The sequence below is a fragment of the Macaca thibetana genome, chromosome 6, assembly GCF_024542745.1.
Source record: "Macaca thibetana thibetana isolate TM-01 chromosome 6, ASM2454274v1, whole genome shotgun sequence".
In the NCBI taxonomy this organism is placed as follows: domain Eukaryota; kingdom Metazoa; phylum Chordata; class Mammalia; order Primates; family Cercopithecidae; genus Macaca; species Macaca thibetana.
Genome location: NC_065583.1, coordinates 53,282,135 through 53,301,784, shown reverse-complemented (window position 1 = coordinate 53,301,784; position 19,650 = coordinate 53,282,135). Strand labels below are relative to the sequence as shown.

At 36.2% G+C, this 19,650-nt stretch overlaps 2 protein-coding genes across 2 annotated transcripts in view; one reads left to right on the top strand and one right to left on the bottom strand.

The window, feature by feature from the left end:
- The window catches only part of ISOC1 (isochorismatase domain containing 1), a 1,173,170-nt gene that overhangs the window by 365,603 nt on the left and 787,917 nt on the right, over positions 1 to 19,650 (top strand). The gene's annotated exons all lie outside the window — the stretch shown is intronic.
- Positions 1 to 19,650, bottom strand: part of FBN2 (fibrillin 2) — a 270,516-nt gene that overhangs the window by 30,940 nt on the left and 219,926 nt on the right. The window contains exons 37-51 of the mRNA XM_050795748.1: positions 17,375 to 17,536; positions 16,620 to 16,688; positions 16,031 to 16,156; positions 14,715 to 14,840; positions 13,976 to 14,128; positions 11,843 to 11,911; positions 10,543 to 10,668; positions 10,231 to 10,356; positions 9,681 to 9,806; positions 7,733 to 7,849; positions 6,070 to 6,198; positions 5,476 to 5,595; positions 2,219 to 2,344; positions 1,430 to 1,582; positions 587 to 652 (exon numbers count right to left, since the gene is read on the bottom strand). Coding sequence (XP_050651705.1) covers positions 587 to 652; positions 1,430 to 1,582; positions 2,219 to 2,344; positions 5,476 to 5,595; positions 6,070 to 6,198; positions 7,733 to 7,849; positions 9,681 to 9,806; positions 10,231 to 10,356; positions 10,543 to 10,668; positions 11,843 to 11,911; positions 13,976 to 14,128; positions 14,715 to 14,840; positions 16,031 to 16,156; positions 16,620 to 16,688; positions 17,375 to 17,536 — 1,794 coding nt within the window. The remainder of the gene's footprint in view (positions 1 to 586; positions 653 to 1,429; positions 1,583 to 2,218; positions 2,345 to 5,475; positions 5,596 to 6,069; positions 6,199 to 7,732; positions 7,850 to 9,680; positions 9,807 to 10,230; positions 10,357 to 10,542; positions 10,669 to 11,842; positions 11,912 to 13,975; positions 14,129 to 14,714; positions 14,841 to 16,030; positions 16,157 to 16,619; positions 16,689 to 17,374; positions 17,537 to 19,650) is intronic.

Genomic DNA, 19,650 nt, shown 5'->3' with positions numbered 1-19,650 from the left:
GCCGGCTGGGCGTGGTGGCTCACGCCTGCAAATCTCAGCACTTTGGGAGGCTGAGGCAGGTGGATCACCTGAGGTCAGGAGCTGAAGACCAGCCTGGGCAACATGGCAAAACCCCATTTCTACTAAAAATACAAAAAAAATTAGCCAGGTGTGGTGGTGCACACCTGTAATCACAGCCACTTGGGGAGGCTGAGGCAGGAGAATCACTTGAACCTAGGAAGTGGAGGTTGCAGTGAGCTAGATTACACCACTGCATTCCAGCCTGGGTGACAGGTGAGACTCCATCTCAAAATAAATAAATAAATAAATAAATAAATAAAAAGATATGCCAATACTGTGTATGTCTATTCAACACAGAGTTGTAAATACTTCTTTTGTCAGAGAAATATGTAATGTATTTCATATATCATGATATAGTCTTATGATATAGGTATAATGTGTATGATACAAAATAAGGGTTATATATGTCCATTAAATACAATATACTATATGTTATATAGAAAAGTTAGCATGAGTTATAAAATAAATGTAAAATAATATGTTTGCATTAAATAAGAATACAGAAATAAAATATATCAAAGCGCACCTTCACGTGTATCATGAAGACTAGGGACAGTTCCATGGCCATATGGACACAAATCCTGAAATGCAACTACAAAGAAAAATACAAATTTTCCATTATTGAAGACTTGAAATTATCAGAGAACTTAAGAAAGGATGAACAATATACATGAAATTACACTTATGCTTCCGTTACAAAGCTGTCTATAACAAGAGTCTTTTATTTTTATGATTTAGTTCAAAAGCATATTTAGTGAGGGCCACCTTCTAGGGTGCCACCTGCTCAGTGCTCCTGGTTCTTTCTGTTTGCTCATTTAAAGCTGAGCAGCTAAAGAGACCTTCCCTGCCCATCACACTCAGAAGCTATCCCTAACCTAGAGGCCAAGTCAGCTGGAGTTTGCTGGGATTTATCCTATAATTTATGCATGCCAACGAGACCTGAGGCTATTGATCTTTTCCTGTAAAGGGCCATTGTGCTGACTCAGCTTCTCAGAATTTAATGTAACATTCTGAGAGCCACGGCCTGCGATACAATGCCCACATAGGACTCCTGCAGCAACTTGGAATATAATTTCCATTCCCTTCTTTCTCCTGCCTTGGACTTCTCAAATTCATACTTCTGAAAGCAAGTAATACTAACCTTGGAGGTGGGGAATGAAATAAAAGGGTAACACCACCTGTGCTCACACATGTCTTATTCAAAAGCTGAAAGAAGTTTCTCAGGCTAGGTTGTTCAATGAACCATCAAAACTTATATGCAAGGAGATGACCTCACCCTCAAAATATTCATAAATTACATGGTTAAAGCCACTCTGGCAAATATTCAAAAACTGGTACACAAAGTGCTGTTTGATGTCATTGCTCTTACCTTCATCGTCTTTGGGGCACAGCTCACAGGGGTCCCCCCAGCCCTCTCCTGGCATCTTACTACAGCAGCATTTTGCTTTTGTGGTGTTGAAAGCTTTGGGCACAGAACACTTTCCATTTTCAAAATTTGTGAAGCAGAAGCTCTGGCGAGTATCTAATCAAAAAAGCAAATATTACAGATGGAATTATTTTGTAACACTGTTTGGACAGAACATTTCTCATTGTAGAACACGCGATGCAGACTAGATCAACAGTTAAGACAGGTCTGGAAATCTTCAATTGCTGATTTCATTTGCCAATTTAGATTGACCTGGCTACAAAATTATTTAATTTTTTAATATGCTTAAAATATTTTTATAATGTGCTAAGGAAATTCGAGAAATCATGCTCAGTATTAAAATGATTTCCACTCTTTTCTCACTGTTGTGTGATAGCCTAAGAAAAACAATTGAGGTAACTTTCAGTAAGTTACATCACACCAAAAGCAACGCATACACCAATATATAAAAAAGCTATGCCAACAACAAAATTAACATAGTCATTCTGATAAATCAGAATAAGAATTTTTCTTTTAGTAAAAAAGTTTATAAAAATGTAGAAACAGTGGCAATAATTCAAAGTACCTTAAAAATTGTTCACTGCGTATGTTTGAGACCTAAATTTTTAACTTGCAGATGTATTTTAGCATAGACATTTATTTTGTCAGGACTAATACCAGCATGATGGTTTATAATCCAGCTTTAAAGTTTCTAAGGGTGAACTGTGACAGTGAAGTCATTCCAAATCTTACCAAAGCATCTCCGTCCATTATCAGATAGTACGAAGCCAGGGGGGCAGAGGCACTGGAAGCCCCCTGGAGTATTAGTACAGGAACCAAAAAGACAAATGTTGGGATCTTCATCACATTCATTTATATCTGCAGAACAGGGGGAGTATTTATTAGTCATTCAACACTTGAAAATAAACAACTGTCCATACTAGCATAGTCCACTAGCCAGTTGATATTTTAGACAAGAGATGACATTATGTTGTATGTTTAATTTATTCATAAAAATAAACTATTATTGCTTCAGAAGTCAAAAGTTATATTCGATTTCAACCAACCATGTGCCAGAGAGTCCCAAGTCCATGTCCACCTTCCTGTTTTTGATCTTTAGGGGTGTATGTATGTCTACCTGCCTACCTGACATGAACAACTCCACGTCTCATGGGCATTGCAGGCTCCATGTGGCCAAATGTTCTACGAACTGGTCCCCGTCTCCCTGATATCTCTCTCTCAGTAATCCAAATTGTGATCCCCAAGTCACCCCTATTTCTCTCCTTTTTTCACTCCACATGCAAGCAGAACGTGGCAGCCAGTTCTACCTTCTCAGGACTTCCACAGCCATCATCATTTGCCACCAGTCTCTCAACTGATGTCTACATCTCCCTGTCTTCTTCTTGTCACCTTGCCACCAGGGGTGCCTTTCTAAAACGTCCATCTGATAACATTTGAAAATCTGTGCCTATGGAACTGGAGGGCTGAGACATATTTTGACAGAGTTATCATTTCCCCTCTTCCCCAGAACACTTCCTGAAAATAAATAAGCATGTGTGCCTCACTAGTGATTTTCCGTCATTTTTTGTGGGAAGTACTTATTTAATGGAATGTTTTAACCACATGAAAAAAATATTACTTTTCAGGTACATTAGAATGTAAGCTCCATGAGGACATGACATGTCTGTCTGGCTAACGGTTGAACCTTCAGCTTCTAGCACGGTATCTGGCACATACAAGTTCTCAGTTCATGTTGGGAGAAGTTTAACAAAAGAGTCATCACAGCCCTTCTATAAAATGACAAAAAACTGCAGAAACCAACCCACCTCTTCAAACAACAACAACAAAAAAAACAAAAAAATACAACAACTCCTGCAATGGCTCCACACTGACCGCAGGCCTGAATTTAGTCTTCTGAGCCAGCCATTCTATGCTCCTTATTGTGCTCATGCTACCTACATTTCCAAATAGCCTCTTCCGTTCTCTTTCTTTGGTTGATCAGGAAATTCCTATCCAACACTTAAGAGTGACCTACACAATCATCGATCCTCTGTGACAGGCTTTCTTGAACTGCTACCCTCTCACAACTACCACAATGATCCCTAACCTCCTGTGGTGCTCCCATCTCCTGAATGGACCTCCAGTACAGTGTCTGTCATATTGTATTATAAGGACGTCTTCACAGAACAGGTTTATTTACAAAATAGGTCTCTCCCCTTAGGTAGCAAGCTACCCCAAAGCAAAGATGATGTTCCTGTATTTCCAGCACCTAGAAAGGTGCCAAATGTTCACTGTAATACCCACTAAACATAGGAATGAATTTATATCTGTGCAGGGTATGTATACACATATTGATGTATGTGTGTGTGTGTGGTCATGTTAGAATGTCATCTGGGAAACATTGGTAGAAAGGATACTAGTCTGAAGAAAATCTTCTTATAGTGAAGTAAGTTAATTAAAAAACATTTTTTCACACTTTGGGAGGCTGAGGCGGGTGGATCACTTGAGGTCAGGAGTTCGAGACCAGCCTGGTCAACATAGTGAAACCCCGTCTCTACTAAAAGTACAAAAATTAGCCAGGCATGGTGGTGGGCACCTGTAATCCCAGCTACTCCGGAGGCTGAGGCAGGAGAATTGCTTGAATCCAGGAGGTGGGGGTTGCAGTGAGCCAAGATAGTGCCACTGCACTCCAGCCTGGGTGACAGAGTGAGACTCCATCTCAAAAAAAAAAGAAGTAATAAATTAAAACCATTTTTTCAGAGATGCAAACTAGTGTCATTGCTAATGACAGATAAAGGAAAAGGAAATATTTCTGAAACTTAAAAAATAATAATATATGATATCTTAATAAAATATATCCATACTTTCATTAAGAGGAAAGGTAGCCAAGATTGCCTCATACAAGGAGGCATATGTATTTCTATTTCCCTCCTAGTGGCTGACACACTACTTTAATTATCATTCCATAAAGAGAAGGATCACAGAGACAAAGAAGAATCAAGATTGAGCACGAGAAAAGAAAATGGAAGAACAACAGGGTCTTAAACTTTTCAAGAAACTTCTTACTGAGATGATTCTAGTATTATTGTTTATTAATTTTTAAATATTAAAAACACTAGACAATCTTATAACGAACTATACAAATCAGAATGACTAGGGGATACTCATGATATCTAATTATGTGGTCTGAAGAATAAATAAATTCTATGAAGTAAACTGCTTCCTTCTGCCCTATTTAATTCCTTTAAATATGAACAGTAGAATGATATATCTTTAGGTAGAATCTTGCCAAGGGTGACAGAATTATAAAAAATTGGATAACTCAAAGGCAAAAAAATATCCTTAGCATCTTTTCATGTTAGAAAAACCACACTAAGATGCTGGTGCTTCTGAATTTCAACGAGGCTGTAAAAAATAATTTGTATAAAAGTGAAATAAAGTGAACTGTAAAAAAAGTGGGACTTCATCATGTCCACTAGGCAATTCAAGGACCCACTTTTGATGCGGTTACAGAGTTCATGTGTGCTGGAAGAGTTTCAACAGAAAAACATCTGTTATGACAAATGGATTAATATTTTCTGCTCTGACATGAGGCCTTCCCAAGGAAAAGAATGTCTCAACAGCATTGTCAAGATTTTTCTGCTTCACATTTCTAAGACTCTAGACACCTTTAATAGCTGTTTTAAAACTGGGTGTCAAAGATTACAATTTTTGTAGACGCTCTTTAAATTCATTGAAAGTCTCTGTTGACATTTGAAAAAAAGATTAGCGTATGCTGAAAATTCTTTGACTAGCATTAGACTTCTGGTGATGAAAAAATCCTACATCCCCAAGTTTTTTATTCTCACCATCATTTCTGATGGTTCAGTAAAACAGACATAGGCAGCGATATGTTTAATTCCTTAGGTCAGCATGCTTGCAATGGTTGGCACTTAGTATGCTTCCAGAGTCTCCACCGTGTCTTACTATACTGAGCTACCTGTGGGCCTCAGAATAAATGTTAGTCTTACCAATGCAGTTCTCGCTTTTTACTTCATACCCTGGGGGACAGATGCATCTGAAGGATCCCTCCAAATTCTGACAGGTACCAGGAGAGCAAGAGCCAGGAAGGGCGACACACTCATTAGTGTCTTTAGAGAAAAAGAAGAGAAAAAATAATTTAAGCATGAGATAATTGTTGCATACATTTATCTGTCTGCCAAATGATATTAACATGAACTCACAAGTCCTCTGATCTACTGGGTCACCATGAACACATATTCCCAGAGATACTCTTCCGACATCTTGGATATTTCCTATTTGGCAAGTGGCTAATTTTCTTGATTTGTTTCCTTTGCCTACTTTTCTTAAGACATGGACAGCCTCAAGCTCTGTCCCCAGTAAACACATTGTCTATGAGACATTCCCATTGTTGATACCTTATGCTAAAATTTTCCATCATAGTTTATCTTGATCATGTGATCTGATGATTAAATGAAATATTAATGAATTCTAAAGTGAAAGGAGGGGAGGTACACATCATCATTTTACCAAACAAACAAACAAACAAACAAAAAACAAAAAAAAAAATCACCATAAAGACTGCTTGTTATTTAGATACTTACCTATACAGTTTTTGCCATCTGGGGTAAGTTCATAACCTTCGTTACACAGACACTTGAAGGAGCCAATTTCATTAAAACACCGTCCATTTCTGCACACCTGACCAAAAAAGGAACTGCACTCATCTATGTCTGTAAGCAAACAGGAGTCCGTTTTTCAGAAAGAGCTCTTAACACTTGTTTCACAAGTCACTACTTAAAAACATACTTATTGCATTTATAAGAAATCCCACATTACAATTCCTCATCAACAGACAAAAATGGCACATATCATAAGGATCATTTAATTAATAGGATCCCATAGATTCCTACTATTTTTCAACCATAAAGATACTTTTTTTTCATTTTTGATATTAATATAACTCATAAATTTAGAACCAGATAAAAATCAAGGTTTAAGGTGAAGCTTTCCATTCTTTCTAACTGAAAAATATTTATTTTCCTACAGGCTGGGGGATATGTGTGATTTAATCTGACTGCCTAATTTTCAGATACTTTACCTGGAGCTAAGCTGACCATATTCATAGAACAAATAAATGAGCTTATTTATTACAGGAAAATCAATGATATTAAAAACACTGGAATTGCTGACATAATACATAATTTAAAGAAAAAATACACTAACTGTTAAGTTTTCATTTAAGTTTAGAGTTGACTACATTTGGGTAATTTCCTGGGTTGTTTGAAGATTGTACTTTGATCAGAGCCATGTCCGTATTTTTTAGTTCTCCCTGACTGTACAAAGGCTCTAAGAAACTAGTCAAGAAGGCAGCAGTTAAATAAAATGTCCAATTAGCTCTATTTTTTTTCACAAGTGTGGAATTTTGAAAAATAAAAAAAACAGAGAGGGACTTATGTTGGGTTAAATGAGGAGGTGGGGATGAGCTCTGATACAGTCCCACAATGGTAGAAAACCTAAGTTCTTCCACATACCTTGCAGGGCCATGCGAAACACAACACATTATGCTGTAAACTACCCATGCAGTTCCCGCCACGCGGTAAACAAGGAATAAACGTTTGCTGTCATTTCTCTTATTCTCTCCTCCAACTACTTCAGGATCCTCTCCCACTCACTATCAGTTTCCATTTCACATTTGTATGTTGCTGTGGGCCAAAGGCTAAAGTCCTGTGCTGCGCATAGGAGAGATTTCTGAGGGCTAATCTAGAAACCTAGTCACCATTCTTTTTTTTTTTGGAGTGGGGGAAGGCATCTTGGCTTCAAAACCTGATGGAAAATGAAATGTCAAGCCATGACAAGTGGAAGTAGGCGGCTACTGGTACTTGAATGTAAATAATCCAGAATGGATTTAAATGAAATACTTATAATAACATTGAGACAATGGTCTATTTTTGATCTCATTAAGGGAATACAAATACCCCAAACCATAAATCAGTCCCAATATGTTTACTGTGATCTGAATGACCTTTTTTCCTGAATTGATTGGTTGACTGACAAAAGGGTTCAAGCGTATATTGTCTTGTGACAATTTAGGCCAATACTGTGGTATCAGTTAACTAGAAACCAGTCAATGATATTATATATCTTTTGGCACATATTTGCAATTTTAGTAATATAATTTTTTTTTGGTCTTTAGTTTTGTTTTTTATTTCAGCACATTGTGTGGAAATGAAATAGAAGCAATAAAAGACTGAATGAAGTACTTACCCAAGCAATCATTATTATGAGTGAGTTCAAACCCTGGGTAGCACAGACAGTTATAGGATCCAACGGTGTTTTTACAAGTTCCATTTCCACACGGATGCCGCTCGCACTCATCAACATCTACAAAGAAATACTGGCTCAAAAAATTAAATTTTTAACTGGAAAAAAATAGGCTATTAACCCTTTTATATGTTTAAACTATGGAATTATTTAGATTTTCCTGATTCAGTACTAGGAACTCATATCTCCTTGAGGAAAATGAGTATGAGATAGAGAAAAATCAAAATTACAAGAAATCAAAATTGTAAAATTATAAGAAAATAATACAGTTTAACAGGTACTGACTGTGTCAGATAATACTCAGACATAGCCTAGGAGAGCATCCCCCTAGCAGAGATGTATTAATGAGCAGGTCTGCTTAATAATTGTAAATAAAACTGATCTTCTAAAATATTGAAACAATTTGTTTCATTATAAAAGGCATTATAAACACTTACCCAGAAATTTAAATCCTTTAATTTGAGTGGGACAACAAAGATAAACTTTAGTTTACTTAATTGTATGAAGTAATGAAATCCAAATTGAAGTTTATTAGAATTCACTATTAGCCTTCAAAAAAACTGAATTAAGAAAATACTTAGAAAGGTCATCTGTCATATGAGACAGCAGACTCCCCAATTATGAATTCCAGTCTGCTGAAACTCTACTACACCAAAAAAAGGGTGGGGGTTGGTACTGTTCTTTAGGAAGGAAGGTCTGTATAAGGGAGGTCTTACTGAAGAATCCGACTAGTTTTTATCATGGAAGAATTGTTATGAGTAGACAGATCTTCACCATAAGAATTTCTGAATCATAAATCTCACATTTTTTTTTTTTTTTGGTAAATCATACTCTCTCTGGGAGTATGGCAAGAAACAGCATGTATAAGCAAGCATTCTTAGGGAGTTCATGCAAATAAGACCAGATCCTGCATATTCCTTTGTATAAGCATCACCTAGAGAATTTTCCCTGCCATTATGGGAGAATTCCAAAGGGAGGACTCTTAGTGGATGAACCTGGAGACACACTCCAGGTATTCCCTGTTGTATGAATGTGTCATGAAGGAAACCAGTCCTGTGGTACTGAAATCTGATTTTAATATTCACATAGATAATATCTTGAATATCAAAAGAGTAGCTGAACAGCCCTAGCCTTTTCTACACTGAGAACATGCTAATTATAAGTAGCCAAGTTTTAAATTTGATTTTCCCCCTTCAAGTGCAAAGCACAGAAAGAAAACTCTTCAGCAGAGGCAGAGCCAATGGCTGACATCAGACTTAAGGGGTTATACTCAGTTCCAGCTTCATGGCATCCAGCCCATCTGTCTTTGAAAACTTATTAATCATCAGCTCAGCAAGAACTCACTAAGCACTATTATCACTTGACTACCCATTACATTAGCTACTCGGAATTTTTGAAGAGTTTGGCTATATTTGCTCCTGAAGCGATTTTTAAGAGATAAAACAGAAAATATGTACATAAATCCCATGTATTCAACAATTTGTTTTACAAAAGTATGTGCATATGTGTATAAATTTATTAAGTTTAATGCTGTCACTCTTACTACTCTCTTGCATTCCAAAATGGTGTCTTGAGGAGAAACATGAAAGTAAAGGGCAGCGGGCGCTATGGTAAGTTCCACACAAGCCCAAGTGACTCAGAGTGCATATCGAGCCATGTGAACATCTTCTAGAGAAAAAGCTGTGAATCACTGAACTGAAGAACATATTGTAGTATGTCCCTGTTTGCAAATTTTATACTGAATCAAGACTTAAACAGTTTGACCTAGTTAATTTTTTGCAAGATTGTTTCTGACCGACACATAGTAGTTAGTCATGGCACTTGATGGAACTGTGATTTGTTCTGGAGTCCCAGCCCCACTTCACTCCCTCGAGCCACATGTCCTTCTTACCCATGCACATGGTCTGGTCCTGAGAAGCCTTAAAGCCATTGTGGCAGATGCACTGGTAACTTCCTTGCAGATCAACACACAAGCCATGACTGCAAACGTTAGGAATTTCTAAACATTCGTTGCGATCTAAAACAAACAAACAAATAAAACATGTTACATGTATCTGATTTTTATTAAGATTTCTTCATTTTTCACAGTTGTGTTTCTCTAATCTGCTATTAATTATTATAGACAGGCTGAAAATGAACCATAACAATAGCTGAATCGAAATGAACAAGGCTTTAACTTATCCAACTCTCTCTATTTAAGCAATTATTTATGTTTTTTTGGTATCTCAAGGATATTATTTTGTTTTAGGTCCAATCCTGGGGAAATCCATTGAAGAGACCTATTTTCTTAACAAAATAAAAGATATGGTGAAATAGGTTCACTATAAGTGAACAGATTGAGAGAGAAAATCTTTCTGAAATTATTCTTGCAAGTATTTTTTGATAGGAAAGCTAAGGAATCTTTTGCTCAGTGCCAAAGAATGAGTCAGCCTCTTTCTTACCTACACAGGCCCCATTGGGTGAAAGTTTGAAACCCGCGGCACATTCACAGCGGTAACTACCAGGACTATTGATGCAGTCTGCATTCCGCTGACAGAGATTATCACCATTGCTGCACTCGTCTATATCTGAAAGAGCAACAGTTCCATTTTAAGGAGTCCTTTTTATTATTGTATTAGCGTTACATTCACATCACACTTTGATGATCAATTCTTGAAAAATTGTAGAAGAAATAGTAAAAATCAGAAACCATCTAAATGCTATTTATGTATACCAAATTATACTGGATAAAGGACATACATTATTCAGATTACCTTCGCAAACCAACAGCAGGTCATTGTAACTGAATCCTGTAGGACATTCACAGCGGAAACTGCCAATCTGGTTAATGCACACACCGTTTGCACAAATGCCTGGAATCTCTTTACATTCATCAATGTCTGAAACGGAACAGATTTGGTCAAATATATGTTGTTCTGCTTAATGTACTTACCATATAACCTTGAATAATGGTACATGTACCCTGGGATGAGAACAAATATTCAGTGTCACAAAAATCAATTATATACTGGCATGGATAATTTTTTTGGTTTATAAAAACATATATACCAGAAAACAGAAACAGTGATGGAAAAAATGTAAGTAGCTGATAAAATATACCAAGTAATTTCAGAGTCAATATAGCAAATGAACTTCCTAGGCAATCAAACCTCTTCTTCAGGTTACCCTAACTGCTGCTAGTCATTTGTTTAAAAAGCTATGTTTTCATCATTGTATGTACTTTGTTTTATCATGTATTCATAATGGAGACTTAATTGCTTAGGCCAGGTGTGGTGGCTCACGCCTGTAATCCCAGCACTTTGGGAGGCTGAGGCGGGCGGATCACGAGGTCAGGAGTTTGAGACCAGCCTGACCAACATGGTGAAACCCCTGTCTCTACTATAATACAAAAACTTAGCCGGGTATGGTAGTGGGTGCCTGTAATCCCAGCTACTCGGGAGGCTGAGGCAGAAGAATCACTTGAACCTAGCAGACGGAGGTTACAGTGAGCCGAGATTGCGCCATTGCACTCCAGCCTGGGCAATAAGCGTAAAACTTCATCTCAAAAAAAAAGTAAAAGATATTGCTTACCGAATCTTTGAGGAAGGAAATTAGAGTGAGCAACACAATGTACATTTAGAAGGAATTAATTAATATGAAAAATAAGTCTGCAAATTCATATTTAGACCAGTAAAAAGGGAAACTGCAAAAATACACCAAAAATTTAAAAATGTACTTAAGAAAATAGCAACTAAAGGTTAAAATAAGGTAGATTATTTAGAGTCATGTAATACAATGTGCATGACAAGGACAACTGAAGCTTTAGCATGGTGGACGTGGCAAATATTCAGATAGTCACATGACTACCATAACCCAATCACCAGACTATGCTGATGGAGTATCATTATTAATACCTGGTTAGAGTCTGTAAGCCTGTTATTTCTCTCTTATTTAACTATATTAGATTGGAATCCAGATTATTATGCTTTGCGGTACTCTTAAATTTTAAAAACACAGATTTTTACAGAATGATACATGTATGTATTAAAACAAACATGATCTGGAAAAACTCACCAACAGCTTTTCCTGTATGAATGTCAAAGGTGAATCCAGGAATATTTCCACATATGGTTTTAAAGTCAGCTTTAAAATATAAACAAAGCAATGCACTCTTAAATTTCTCAAATTCCTTCAAAATAACATTTTGTATTACTTTCACAAACAAATATATTTTACATTATTTACAACCAGACATTTTGATTTCAATTATATTTATTTGATAGCAATGCCAGCTTCTACTAGGAGTGGATCTAGGCATTCTTTACCATTATTATCATTGTTATTTCTATTACTCTCATTAACATTTTACTGCTCTAATACCAGAAGGCAAGTAAATCATTATAAGATTCAAAATGTTTATTTAGATATTTAAATACTCTTTTTCTTTTGATACGCAGAGCTTTAGAAAACATCCAATACATAAAGATTTAAAAAAGAGAAGTACAAATTGAAAAAGGAATTACAGAGCGCACAAAGGTATAGACATGCAAAAATAATGTTGTAGAGGGGAAATAGGCAAACAATGAATAATGAATGAGATACGAATATTATCTTTTTTTTTTTTTTTTTTTTTTTTTTTTTACTGTGTCTACTGGTTGGAATGTGAAATTCGAATCATCAAAAACAATGCATTATGAAATAAAATAGGGACTATAAGAGGTATTCTCACACATAATTCACCAAATCAATGGAAATTTAAAAGAATTATAATTTGCAAGATGAAAATGCTTCTGACACTCAATGCTATACAAGTGAGTAAAACTCCTGAAAACAGTATTAGGTAAAACTTGAACTGCATACTATATTCCAAGTGCTATCGGGTCAGGGATGCTGTATATTTCATCCAGCAATAAATACTGAGTATTGAGAACAGGGAGAAAGACAACAGATGCTCAATTTAATGGTTTCTAATTGTCTGGCCATGTACACATTATAATTTATATGTATAATCTCCCTAATTGTCGCTGCAACCATATGAATTAGTCACTGTAATTATTTATTATTCCCATTTTATACATGAGAAATTAGTTTCAGAAAGGATAAATACTCTGCAGGAGGTTCCACAATAAGTATCCTAAGAGTTTTGATTTAAATACAGACCTGTCTCTCAAATCTAAGCTTTCGTTTCTTCTCACAAAGAAAGTGCCATTTTAATTCCCCAAATCAATGATCTTCAATTTGTAACTATGCAGTTTGAAAGTTGAGAATTGTAGGAATGTTTCTATTTAATTGTATGGAACATAATAATGGCAAGATAAGGCTAAGAAAATCCATTTGACCAGTGAATTCGAGTCACTGAAAAAGGCCTATGTGTTGCTTTTCACCATTTCTCTCCTTAATTTCATTTCATCAACACATTAAATGAAACATTTAAATACAAATACCCTAAGTAATATTTGGTAACAAATATATAATCACCGTTTCTTATTTGGCCTACTGGTTCAACTCTTAGTATCTGTAGTTATTAAAAGTTGCCATTCTACAGGTCATAAAAGAGAAACTGATGGACAGCAATTTTAAGACAAGCATTTTTGGTCTTATCTCTATTATCTTTCACTTTTTCTTTCAAAAGAATCTGTCTTGTGAAAAAAAAATGACCAAGTAAAGACAAGCTCTATTTTTTGCCTAAAAATATCATTGATGTCTGAGGAAGAAGATGTAAAGGCACATTTTGACAATGGGTTGCTTTTACGTAAAATTTGCTCATAAAAACACTTTTTGCATATTTTCCATGACTGAACTAAAAAAATGAACTTTTTGAATTTAGTTTTTTTCCAAATATTACACCTTCCATGTCTAGCAAAGTGGCATACAATACTTGCTCAAGAAAGATTTGTTTGATGAATAAATCAATAATTGACAAGCATAGTTTAAGATACCAAGTTTAAATGGACTAATGCTATAAACTCTAACTCTTCAGCAATGATCTTATTTTCAGGATTTACAAGCCTATTCAACATAATGTCTCAGAAGTTAGTGTGTGAATCTCAAAGAGGGCCACTTGGGAAATAGAGCCATATGATGCTCTTGAATATTTTCGGAACTGAGCATCTCTAGTTTTAGCATGCATTGACTTTGACTATATTGTTACACGTATGCATGTATCACTGACACGGCAGTCAGAGGAAGCACGAGCCATGTGCTTACCTGTTCCTGGAGTTGGGCATGGTTCACAAGGTTTGTTCCAGGCTTTGCCCACATTATATGTGCAGCAGCACATCCTTTTTGTCACATTGAAAGGCAACTCATTCTCACAAGTGGTTCCATTATAGCTTCGGTAGCAAAAGCTTTTTCTCATGTCTACATAAAGAAAAACAAAGAAGCTGGCCATTTGTATCCATGAGTAGTTTATAATGAAGCCCGCACTGCTGTAGACATCAAGCTTTCCTGATGAACGCAACTCTGAAAACCTTGAGTCATTTGAAGCTATCTTAAAATAAGTCTTTAAACATAAATCATTTTTAGATTAACATCTCTCCTTTATCCTTAGATAAAGGATTTCACTTATAATCTTCTTTGGAGACAATGTTAATACATATTTGTTTTTCTCTCAAAATCATTTATTTAATTAAAAAAATTAAGCATTAAAATTCAAATGTTATTTTATTTGTATATTAATGTTCACACTGTATGAATGGAGATGACAAATTTACGAATATATAACATTTGAGGAAATTTTCTACATTAGATTCAAGCTTTTAAAAATGTAAATGTATATCCAAAGGTCAAAAATTTGATACTAAGCCAGCAGCTTACAAGATTCTGAAATATCTCAATTCACGAAGATTTAACTTTCAAACTTCCTGAACAATAGTTCTGAGACATAAGTGCTTTAGGTGTGAAGTTGACAACTGTGCTGTAATTAATCTCAGAGTTCTTTACCTACCCATGCAGTTGTGGCCTCCATTGACCTGCATGTACTCAGGTGGGCAAATGCAGGTGTAATTTCCCAGGGTGTTATAGCAGGTCCCAGGCCCACACACACCAGGATGTGCAAAACACTCATCAATATCTAGAGTAGGCAAGAATATCCATTAATTAATAAATATATTTTTTCAATGAATTTATATTACTTAGATGACTGAACAAAGCATAGGTGATTCTCTAAATCCCTATTTACGCAAAATTTAGAAATAAAGAAAATATGCCAAATACGCATTTATATAACACAGATACACCTTTCTTCAAAAGAAAAAAATCCCCATATTAAAAAATATAAAGCATCAAAAGAAATTATTCTAAAGTGGCAAAAAATAATTTCCTTGGCACCTATATATATATATATATATATATATATATATATTTTTTTTTTTTTTTTTTTTTTTAATTGTAATTCACATTCTTCAATTGGAATTTCTTTAAAGCCTGTTTTCGTCCTATGTCACTTAGGCTAAGTTTTAATGCCAACTTTAAAGTGAATGCAGGTTGGGAAAGCCTTTGTCTTTGTAGCTTCTTTCAAACTAGTAACAATTCAGAGATTCTTAAAGCAGTGCAGCTGCTGGTTGTTCCCCTTATTATATCCTATTTCTTCCAGATGCATTTATCGAACGTGTTCCAAAAGAAAAGTTAAAATGGAAATAATTACGCTACATGCTTAATATTCAGTTAGAAGGATTCATTCATTTCACAATTAAATATTGAGATTCTACTGTAAGCTAGAACTTGTAGCTGTAATGATGAGTAAGATGTGGACCGTGCCTCCAGAAGCCCCCAGTTTAGTGGTGAGCCAGGCCCCTAAAACAATTGAAATACCATGTGATAAGGTGAGGGGACGGAAGCAAGAATGGCAGCTGCATAACCTTTGAACTTCTTCATACCATATAGTCCAACCTTTAAAAAATTACTGATCAATATTAAGTTAATGGTCACATTGAAGCTTACCAATTTTTCCTTGTAAAATGCAATGCTTATCAATATTTTCACTAACAACTTACTTAATATTGTAGGTTTTCATACTACCCCATTTTCCCAATTTATATTTAATCAAGCCTCATAGAAAAATATAGTGAATTATGGCAATGAGCTGTAAATTAATTTGTCTATCATCATACAACTTAGCCACATTGATATGAAAAGAAAAAAGCTATGAACCAGTCTTAATTGAGCCTTTTGTAGAATTTGAGGATGGGCCTTTCCCCCAGGCCTCGGCAGCCATTTTGTTTCGAACAGCACTGAGCATTTTAGGCATCAAATTCATCTCACCTTCACAGATGCGAGTTTCCTCGCTGAGGTAGTAGCCTTGTGGGCACTCACACTGGAAGCTCCCAAAAGTGTTGATGCAGTTTCCACCCTGGCAGAGACCTGGTAACTCCTGGCATTCGTCAATGTCTGCAAAAGGGGAGATAGTGCACTTAAAACAAACACCTTCATGAAGGATAAGAGTTAGTATTAGATCTTTCAAAACTGTGATCTTGCAAGAATCAGCAGACTTCTATGCATCCAAATGAATGCACACTTAGATGGCAAGTTTATTCTGCTCAAGTATCTTCTTGGCTTTGTCATGGAACTTTTACCATTATCTGAGAAAATGAATAAAATAAGTTGGGGATTATTCAAGGTAGGGGACAATGGGAAAGAGTTTCTCTGCAGAACAGTCAGATATCAAATCACTGCAATGGATCATTACTGCTTGATAAAAGTGGTCGTTTAACATTTTAGTAATTAAAGTCCATCTGTAATTTTACTAAATTATCTTGCTGTGACTGCTCTGCCCCGTAACTTTTCCACCAGCTTTTCTCTAAAACTAACTCTTTACCTTGTTTAAATCTGGGTGACAGTGGGATTAGCTCACCTTCTAAAATGATTGTGATGGGGTTAGGTCTGAAGCCTTCACCTCCGGGACACAGGGTGTAATATTCCGCTACAAAACAATAGAAAAATAAGAGGTTTGATACCCGTGTCCAAGTGGCTGAGACAACAAGCAAGCATTCAGCAAATGACAGGCTCAATATACTCATCCTAAGGGATGTATCCAAATTTTTCTTAGTGCCCTTTCATATACATTTAAAGTTACATATTTTACATAAAAGATCATACTTTATTAATCACATACACAGTAGAATAACACGAACCATTTGTTTTCAATTTAAAGAAAAAAATCCCTTGCAGTTCTTTTAGCTAGTAAATTGAGTTTAGAGAATACAGGTTTTGGTTCATGTTCATATCAGAACAGATGTTTCAATTTAAGGCATTCTATAATTGACTTCAGGAATACAACACACCTAAGAAGCTGAACTAAATAACCTTTGAGAAGAATCAGGAATATGTTTTATCTGTGATATCACGGAGAATTGATATTAGTACTATCCATACATGATTACGGTTAAAAATTATTTTTTTAACATATCATGATAAAACACAGGAAGAGAGGAATTCAAATCCTTTAACACTCTTGGCTGGTTTCAGTGTGATCACTGAAAGTAGTCCAAATTCAATTTTTTTGTTTTGTCCTCACTAAACACTCCTTACTCCCAGCTCAGGAATAAAATTGCAACGAATCTTTAGACACCAGGTGGTTTTCTGTCTCTTCTTCAGCTTTGTACTTACTGCTATTGACAGGGGGGCATGTCTCACAGGGGTTTCCCCAGGCCTTTCCCAGAGAGCAGCAGCATGAAGAGCGACTGACGCCCACCCCGATCTCGGTGTTGCAAGACAGACTCCCATCTCCTCGAGGTCCAAACTTCAGGTAGCAGTTGCCCACACGGTTGTCTGTAGAGCAACAAAGGAGCTTACACTTGCCCTTGCTTACATAGTAAGGATTCCATTTTAGGGAAAAGTCACTCAAAGGATGAAATTCAAATTTTGTACATTAACATGAAAGGCTCCTTTTAATCCTTACTACCAAGCGATCGCCTGCTTTAAGCTTTTTTGAGATTGCGTCAGAGGAAGCCAATTATGGCAGACTTTCCTATGTTTAGAAATCCACACAGACCATATTTTCCTATACCCATGGAATGGACAAGATAGTAAGACATTTCTCATTTGGGACATACTGGACCTCCAATAATATGAATACAACACATTTTTTGTATAATTAATCTATATCATGAGTTTATCCAATGGTTTAGTTTCAACTTGCATAGCTAACTTCGCAGGTTTTGGAAAAGATAGCCTGTAACAAACTTAGAGAAAATATTTAAGGGATCTGCTAATCTAAGGCTTTTCTTTATCTCTACAGTTATCATCCAGATCACTCCATTGAGTCTATGGGTTTAAATATTACTTTTTTGTTGAGAACTCTCAAATTTATGGTTCTGTGTCTCATCTCTCCCGTGAACTCTAGACCCTTCTGCCAACTGCCTATTTCATTTCTTCTCTTAAACATCTAATAGTTATTTCAAAGTTAACACATCTAAAATCAAATTGTCGATGCTCTTTCCTCCATGTACAAAATCTGCTGTCTTCTCTCCCAGTCTTCTGCATTTTCAATACAAGGAAATTCTTTTTTTTTTTTTTTCCAGTTGCACAGGCCCCCTAAGCTTTGACATCATTTTTGACTCCTTATTCAATCAAGTAATAAGGGCTGTCTACTCAACCTTCAAAACATATCTGGAAACAACCATCCTGGTTAACTTGGTGAAACCCTGTCCCTACTAAAAATATACAAAATTAGCTGAGCGTGGTGGCGGGCATTTGTAGTCCCAGCTACTCAGGAGGCTGAGGCAGAAGAATGGCGTGAACCCAGGAGGTGGAGCTTGCAGTGAGTGGAGATCGTGCCACTGCACTCCAGCCTGGGGGACAGAGGGAGACTGCGTCTCAAAAAAACAAAAAACAAAAAACAAAAAACAAAAACACAAACAAAAAACAAACAAACAAAAATATCTGGAATTTGTCTACTTATCACTGCCTCTATCACTACTATCTTTTTTTTTTTTTAATTACTACTGAGTTCCAGCCACCGTCACTATCCCTTTACCTAGTCTAATGTAATAGTTTTCTAACTCTTTTCTCAACTTCCATTCTTGACTAAACTATGGTCTACTTTTCCTTCTGTAAGTCAGAGTGACCCTTCAATAGCATTACCTTAGGTCAGGCAACCTCCAATAGCTTCTCTTCTCAACCAGAATAAAATCTAGAGTTCTTAGCAGTCTACAGAGTAATTTTCATCCCTGGCTGCACGTTAGAATCATTCGGGCTTTTAGAAAAAACTAATTTTCCTTTATTTTTTCTCTGATTTTGCATTTTGTTTTTGTTGCTGAATCTCAGATGCAGCAAGATTCTCATGGTCCCCCTTCTAATTAGGTTTATTTTTATTTATTTATTTATTTATTTTTTGGGGACAGAGTCTTGCTCTGTTGCCAAGCTGGAGTGCAGTGGCACGATCTCGGCCCACCGCAACCTCTGCCTCCCGGATTCAAGTGATTCTCCTGCCTCAGCCTCCCGAGTAGCTGGGACTACAGGCGCCTGCCATCACATCCAGTTAATTTTTGTATTTTTAGTAGAGACGGGATTTCACCATGTTGGCCAGAATGTTCTTCATCTTTTGACCTTGTGATCTGCCTGCCTCATCCTCCCGAAGTGCTGGTGTAACAGGCATGAGCCACTGTGCCTGGCCTAATTAGGTTTATTTATTCCTCATTTATTCACCTGTTCTTTCTCTCTCCTCCCCCTCCCTTTCTCTTTTATCCTTATTCTGCATTCCCATTCTCCCTCTCTACCAGATCATCCAAATGTATTTAACGTTACTACTTTTTACATGTGCTCCTGCAAAATAAATATTTTTGTTTTAATGTGTTCATTTTAAATTTACACAAATGTCTTTTGTCATACATCTCATTTCATCTTTATAACTTTTCTATTCATGCTTGTTCTGTGAATCTCCA